The sequence below is a fragment of the Physeter macrocephalus genome, chromosome 19 (assembly GCF_002837175.3).
Source record: "Physeter macrocephalus isolate SW-GA chromosome 19, ASM283717v5, whole genome shotgun sequence".
Taxonomy (NCBI): Eukaryota; Metazoa; Chordata; class Mammalia; order Artiodactyla; family Physeteridae; genus Physeter; species Physeter macrocephalus.
The window spans coordinates 73,853,594-73,862,082 of NC_041232.1; the positions used below are offsets into that span (position 1 = coordinate 73,853,594).

Below are 8,489 nucleotides of genomic sequence, written 5' to 3' on the forward strand. Positions count from 1 at the left end.
ATCAGAATACAAAGTAGCATATATATACACCAATTTTGTGTGTGTGAGTGCATGGGTGTGAAAAAATTACAGAGGGAAAACTTTAGTAAGTATTTCAAAATGTTAACAATGGTTATTTCTGGATAATAGTAATACAATTTATTTTTCTTTTTTTTTTGTATTTTCCACATTTTCTACAAGAAAGACTTATTTTTAGAAATAAAAACAACAGAGTGCAGGGGGGGGAAGGGAAGGTGGGAGAAGACCACACTGGGTTGCCGCCACTGCTGCCACCATTTTGCCAGCTCCTCGGGTCTCAATGAGGCGGGGTGGCGCCCCAGAATGGGAGACAAGCCAGTTTGGGAGCAGACTGGATCCAGCTTCATTCAACATTACTACCAATTATTTGATAACGACAGAACCCAACCAGGCACAAGTTATATTGACGTGACATGTCTTACTTGGGAAGGACAGCAATTCCAGGGGAAAGCTGCCAACGTGGAGAAATTGTCTAGCCTTCCGTTCCAGAAAATCCAGGACAGCATCACAGCACAGGACCATCAGCCCAGGCCAGATAGCTGCATCATCAGCATGGCTGTGGACCAGCTCAAGGTTGACGAAGACCCTGTCATGGGGTTCCACCAGATGTTCCCATTAAAGAACATCAATGATGCTTGGGTTTGCACCAATTACATGTTCAGGCTTGCCCTGCACAATTTCGGCTGACCTCCTCCCTCCTCTTCCTGATACTATTCACACTCCTCCAGATGCTCCAAATATCACACACAAATGAGCAGCGCCATGGTGGGAGTGGGCAGGTGCGCTGCTGCTACTGAGGCATTGCACATGATGTTTGAACGCTTCGACTGGTTGCATCTGACAGGAGAAGTTTGTGCTGTACCAGCCCATGCCTTGGAAAGACTTAAGTAATGCAATAGGTTGTCTTTTTTTTTTTTTTTTTTTTTTATGAACGCTTCGACTGGTTGCATCTGACAGGAGAAGTTTGTGCTGTACCAGCCCATGCCTTGGAAAGACTTAAGTAATGCAATAGGTTGTCTTTTTTTTTTTTTTTTTTTTTAATCTACTGACAAGTTGCTCTAGTAACCCAAAGAAGTGAAGGAGAAAGCAGCTGCCTCACGGCCCAGATATTGATTCGTTCAGGTGTTTCATTGCCTCATGATACAATAAAACCACGAAAATTTTCTTAACAACAAAGAAATAAAAATAACAACAAATGGTACATCATTAAAAGTTAATGGAATTTTACTTCTGGTGATGGCAGAGTAGCTGGTATTGGATGAAAACTCCTGCAGATAAAATCATAAACACTGGACAAACTGAGAGAAAACAAGTGGCCAGAAGCAGCAAGAAACTGGAAGAGAGTTACCTTTAAAACAGAAAAATTCACTTGGTAACTTTGCATTTATTCAACTTTTCATGTGAGGGAAGTCCTCATTCTGCACAGTGTGGGATGTCTGGACCTTAAGCAGAAAGCATGGGACTTACTGGCCTGGTTTTAGGACTGTCATAGTACCTAGAATCTATTAAAGGAAACCCTGGAAAAGAGAGAGCCACAGTATGAGGAAGTCCAAAATTCTGCATTTAAAATCTGCCCAAAGCCTTGGTTGACCCCTGATCTATGAAGAGCTGAGACTCCTTAGTGTGTTACAGAAAGTGACAGATTGTTACGGCTTTTAGCTGCCGCCAACTGTAAGGGGCTAGCTTTTAGAGTTTGAGTCCAAGCAGATTAATTGCTGAGAAAACAATTACAAACATTCTCCAGGGGAAGATAACATAATTTAGTCTCTAGAATGTTTCATACACAATTTTCTGTTTAAAAACAAAAGTTCCTAGATAAGCAAAACATAGAAAATTATGATTCATGCTGAAATGAGGTATCAGCCATCACCAGGAGCCAACTGAAATATACAGGGAGGTCAGAATATAGAGGAGCTATTTTGTTATAAATATGTTCAAGGACTCAGAGGAAAATATAGAGCAAAAAAATAGAGAATTTCATCAGAGACATAAAAACCACAAAAAATGGAGACCCAGTAGTACAATTTGTGAAATTTTAAAAATTAGTGGATGAGGTCAGCCACATGCAAAAGAATGAAACTAGACCACTATCTTACACCATACATAAAAATTAACTCAAAATGGATTAAATACATGAATATAAGACCTGAAACCATAAAACTCCTGGAAGAAAACACAGGCAGCTAGCTCCTTGACATAGGTCTTGGCAATGATTTTTTGAATTTGATACCAAAAGCAAAGGCAACAAAAACAAAAATAAACATATGGGACTACCACAAACTAGAAGTTTCTGCATAGCAAAAGAAACCCTCAACAAGATGTAAAGGCAACTCACTGAAAGGGAGAAAATATTTGCAAATCATATTTATGATAAGGGATTAATATCCAAAATACACAAATAATTCATACAACTCAATAGCAAAACAAACAATCCAATTAAAAAATGGGCAGAGCATCTGAATAGACATTTTTCCAAAGAAAACATACAGATGGCCAACAGGCACATGAAAAGATGCTCAACATCACTAATTATCAGGGAAATGCAAATCAAAATCACAATGAGATATCACCTCACACTTGTTAAAATAGCTATTCTCAAAAAAGACAAGAAATAACAAGTGTTGGCAAGAAATAACAGGTGTTGGCAAGAACACTTGTGCACTGTTGGTGGGAATGTAAATTGGTGTAGGCACTACGAGAAACAGTATGGAGGTTCCTCAAAAAATTAAAAAATAGAACTACCATGTGGTCTAGCAATTCCACATCTGGGTATTTATCTGAAAAACACACAAACATTAATTTAAAAAGATATATGCACACCTGTGTTCATCACAGCATTATTTACAATAGCCAAGATATGGAAGCAACACAAGCACCCCTCAGTAGATGAACAGATAACGAAGATGTGGCATATATAAAAAATGGAATATTAGCCATTAAAAAGGAAATCTTGCCATCTGTGAAAACATGGATGGACCTTGAGGGTATTACACTAAGTGAAATAAGTCAGACAGAGGAAGACAAATACCATGTGATTTCGCTTATACATACAATCTTAAAAAAAAAAAAAAGAACAAACAAAACAAAACTCATAGATACAGAGAACAGATTGGTGGTTGCCAGAAGGGAAGTGGGTAGGGGGTAAGAGAAATACATAGGTCAAGAGGTACAACCTTCTAGTTATAAAATAAATAAGTCATGGGGATGTATGTAAGCATGGAAATTATAGTCAATACTATTGTATTGCTTATTTAAAAGCTGCCAAGAGAGTAAACCCTGAAAGTTCTCCTCACAAGCAAAAAAAATAAAATAAAATTGTATCTTTGTATGGTGACTGATGGTAACTAGACAGACTTATTGTGGGGATCCCTTCACAGTGTATACAAATACTGAATGATCATGTTGTACACCTGAAACTAATATTATGTTATATGTCAATTTTACCTCAGTAATAATAGATAAAATCAGTAGATGAGATTAGCAGAATACTGGATCTGGAAGACATAGGATCAGTGAACCTGAAGACAGATCAGTAGAAACCATCTAATCTGAAAAGGAGAGATAAAGGATAGCTCCTCAATGACATGAGGAACAATACCAAGCAGTCTAACATATGCGTAATTAGAGTCACAGAAAGAGAGAAAAGAGAGAATGGGACAGAAAAATATTTGAGGAAATAGTGGCAGAAAAGTTCTCAAATTTTCTGAAACATAAACTTACAGTTTGAAGAAGATCAGCAAAGCACAAGCATTATGAACACAAAGAAAACCACACTCAAGCTTATCATAGTCAAACTGCAAGCAGCCAGGGAAAAAAAAGGATGCACTACACACAGGGGAACAATGATATGAATGACAGATTTACTTCAGAAAGAACAAGGGGTATTGGTACATTCATCAAAACTTATTGAATTGCACATTTGAGAGGTGTGCATTTCATTCTATGTACATTTAACCTAAAACACTGTAAATAGATATTGAATTCCAGTTTGTATGTTTGCTTTTTTTTTCACAGTGGTATGAGTTAGGAATTTAAAAATTGTATTCCATATACTCTAGTTTGAACAAAAGTGTAACTGTATTGAGGATAATGAAAGCTAGGTTTCTCATTGTTGGAGAAGGAGTTACAAATATGGAAAAAGGGATGACTAGAATGCACTCTGCAGTGCTGGATTGGAACTAGAGATATTAGTATAAATCTATAAATATATATATATACACACAAAGAGAGAGAAATAAATACAAATCTATACATATGTATTATGTGTGCACACATATACATGTGTGTTTATATAGATATGGATGTCTATGGATCTGATATGTCTATATATGTGTGAGTGTGTGTGCACGTATACACCTACACACATATATTTCCTAGCTCTCTGATGAAGGGATTTAGAAGCAGTGATCCATCAGTAGCACTCAACATACCTAGCACCCAAATCTTGGTTTCTCGGGACCATTCTCCACTAAAAGAAAGCAGGGATATTTTTAAGAAAAGCCTAAACATCTTGCTGCACCATAAAGTAAGGAAGCGCTGAAGGAATGCTGGAGGTATATTGAAAGAATACAGGCCAGTTTGAAAGGGATCCCACTGGACAAATTTTGGACAACTTGAATGTTAAAATAAATATTGATTGAAATGGCTTACATCCCTTTGAATAAAATAAAAATTCATACCTTCATTTAGATATAAATAAATTAGAGTACATAAATAGATGGGGAATTTCTTCCTTAGTGTAGAACCAATAAATAAATATACAAGGATGCTTAAACTAGTGGGTAAAAGTTTGAGAAACAGGATATTTGTATAGTCTCCAAGTAACTTCCTCTCCATTAATTGCTTATTATTTTAAAAGGGAAAATAGTAGAAAAACTTGGCAGACATCACCTTACCCTAGGGACAAACCACGACAGCACGTACCTCTGATATGATTCATTGAGATGATTACAGCACACTTCTGTGACAGTTCTACTAAAATGTATTACGCCAATCTCATTATGAAGAAACACTAGAGAAGCCCAAATAGAGGAACATTCTACAAAATAACTGTTTAAAATATCAACGCCAAAAGACACTAAAGACACAAATAAAAAGAAACTGTTCTAAACTAAAGGAGAGACATGAAAATTAAAGGAAATGCATAATCCTGCACTGAATTCTAGACCTGGGGGGAACAGAAAATATCTATAAAGGACATTACTGGGGCAGTTGATAAAATATGAATATGGAATATAGATTGTATTTTATCACTATTAAATTTTCTGACTTTGATCACTGTATTGGTTTTGTAAGAGAATGTCTTTGCTCCTAGGAAAAAACACATTTATGGGTAAATAGATACGTCTCCAATTTACTCTCACATGGTTCAGAAAAAGATATGAACACATAAATATATGGGTCAAATATATATGCAGGTAATCCTCATTATTCACAGAATCCGATTTTGTGAATCTACCTACTCTTTATATTTATTTGTAACCCAAAAATCAATACGCACAGTACTTTACCAATCACTCATAGGCATGGGCAGAGCAGCAAAAAATTTAAGTCTCCTGACTTGCATGTTCCCGGTTGAGGCAGAACAAGGACACACTTGGCCTTCTTGTTTCAGCCCTCACGTTGTAAACACATGTCCTTTTCGAGGTCTATTTAGTGCCACTTTTTCTGCATTTTTGTGCTTTTTGGTGGTGATTTTGCTGTTTAAAATGACCCCCAATTGCAGTGCAGAAGTGGTGGTCTAGTGATCCTAAGAAGGCTATAATGTGCCTTACAAAGAAAATACGTGCATTAAGTAATCTTCTTTCAGACATGAGTTATAGTTCAATGTTAATGAATCGACATTATTGATTGTATTGATTATACTGTTAATAAATCAATAAATATTTTAAGTAATATTTATTATATTTATATATTAAATAAGGTGTCTTTAAACAGAAACACACAAAACAAACTTCTGTATTGATCACTTGATTAAAAATGGTTGTGACCAGAGATTCAGAGGAATATAATTCTGTATTTCTTCTAAGAGCAAAGATTCAGTATTCACTAATTCAGTGTTCAGGGAAGATTTATAGAACATAACTACTACAAATAACAAGACTCCACTATAGGTCAATAAATGACAGATACATATGTACATACACACATACATATAGATATAGATGTCTAATCGATTATATAGATATGTAAATACACACACAGCAAACAGAACAAAAAGTAAACAATTGCTGCTGAATCTGGGGAAAAGGTATATAGGAATTCCTCTTACTATCCTTGCAACTTTTGTGCAAGTGAAAAATGGTTTCAAAATTAAAAGTTGCCAAAATACATAATGAATAACAAATTATCACAAGATGCTCTTGCTTATAAGAGACACAAATTGGTATCTTTCCCCTAGGAATCTGAAATCCTATAGGGATGCAGCCATCTGTGTAGTATTCTATGGACAACTAGAGGGAGAGAGAGATGCTGGTTTAATAAAGTCCAGGCACTGGGAGAAACAGGCCCATTCATGCAGTAAAGATGAAGTAACCAAAAGACACAAAAGAGAAACAATGATATTTTTAGGTAGCTATTGGAGCTTAGGAAATATGCAGCCTGACCAAGGCACAGTAAGCAGCAGGGCAGAATATGACACTGGCCCTCAAGAAGCTATATTTTTGTTGGGGACCTACTAGAGAAAGGGAGATGCAGTCACAGGAAAAAGGTCCACATTCTCAGAAATGGGATTCTCTTTACAGTACACGTAAAGTTAGCTTTGCCCTATTGAAGTCAACTGGCTTAGACTGGAGAAGTTCTATTGTGCAGAAAGGGCTCTCTTCACTCGTTCCTCCTCCCATTCCTGGGTGGCAACCATTAAAGCACTGATCGCAAATAGGCTATGGATTTTATTTTCAATTGAAATATGTTCCTTATATTATGGAGCCATTAGTTCCTGCCATTAGATTCTACCACTTGTTTCTAACATTAATGGATCTTGGCTCTTAGCGCTTTTAGATATAATTTTAACATTAAGGCCCATATTTTTATTTATTTATTTATTTTTTTGCCGTACGCGGGCCTCTCACTGCTGTGGCCTCTCCCGTTGCGGAGCACAGGCTCCGGACGCGCAGGCTCAGCGGCCATGGCTCACGGGCCCAGCCGCTCCGCGGCATGTGGGATCTTCCCAGAGAGGGGCACGAACCCGTATCCCCTGCATCGGCAGGCGGACTCTCAACCACTGCGCCACCAGGGAAGCCCAAGGCCCATATTTTTAAATATGGAATACCTATCCTTAAAAAAACCTACTTTTATAGTTACACGCACATATATATGTGTATATATATATATATATATATATAGTTTCTATGATGTCAAACAACTGACTTAAAAAAAAAGAAACCTATTACTGCTATTGTTTTCAATGTTTTTATTCATTGTTTTCATTTTTATTATTTTAATTGATATAGCTCAGATAATCACATATTGATTTTCCCATCAAATTCTTAGAGAAAAAAAATAAGAAGGTAAAATAATAAAAATTAATAAAGTAAGTCATTCAACTTATCTATTTAAATAAAAAGATAATTTTATTGAGACTACAGTGTTAATATAACTGAAGGAAAGACAAAGACTTAGGACTTAATTCAACAAATGTTTATTGACACTTACTATGTACTGGAAGGTTCCTGTCTTCAAGCAGCTCACACAAGATACACACTTATACACACAATCACACATAGGTGACAGAGGTTGTAGTGAATATTGGGAAGAAAACTAATATTTACTGATCACTGAAAATATGCTTACCACTATGCTAGCTCATTCCATCTTTACAAAAACCTCCTGGTTCCACATTTTACAGATATGCTTTGAGGCTCAGAGAAGTTAAATCACCTGCTTATGGTAAGTGGCAGAGCTAAGATTCAAACTCCTATCTATTTCCAATGACTGTTTATAGCTTTGTTTTAATTTTTTTTTAATATGCTATAAAAATACAGATGATGGAGTAACAAATTCTACTCAGGGCTTAAAGAAGGCTTTTGAAAAGAAGTGGCATGGAGGCTGTCTTTAAAAATTACTGTAACGATCAAGATCTTGGTAAGTTCAGTGGCTATGGTGATATCAGATATGTATTCCCAAGGTAGGATCAACTTGCCAGTGTGGATCTGGTAGACTATGGGTAATTCTGAGTTGATTCTGAGGTTTCTAGCTCCAGTGATATCATTTATTAAAGTAGGAACCACAAAATGAAAGCAGGTTTGTGGAGCAAGATAACTCACTGAAATGACTGATTCACAACCAATTATTATATCAAGACATTATTTTTACCCGATTTTAATAGTAAAGGAGAAGATAACTGGGCACAAGAGGAAAAGAAGGAAATTATGCTTTTGTAGGCTGAAATATGTGTAAACCCTTGGGAATATCTGAAAACTCTATAATGAAATGCTTTATACCTAAAGGTGAAAAAAGTATTTTTCAACAGC

At 36.2% G+C, this 8,489-nt stretch overlaps 1 protein-coding gene across 1 annotated transcript; it reads left to right on the forward strand.

The window, feature by feature from the left end:
- Positions 1-321: 321 nt before the first annotated feature.
- On the forward strand, positions 322-705 carry LOC102995213 (nuclear transport factor 2-like). Its single transcript, XM_055080493.1, has one exon. It carries the CDS (start codon positions 322-324, stop codon positions 703-705), a length of 384 nt encoding a protein of 127 aa, XP_054936468.1.
- The last annotated feature ends 7,784 nt before the right edge of the window (positions 706-8,489 follow it).

Coding starts and splice junctions, on each gene's coding strand:
- LOC102995213 (XM_055080493.1), top strand. CDS start 322: ATGGGAGACAAGCCAGTTTGGGAGCAGACTGGATCCAGCTTCATTCAA.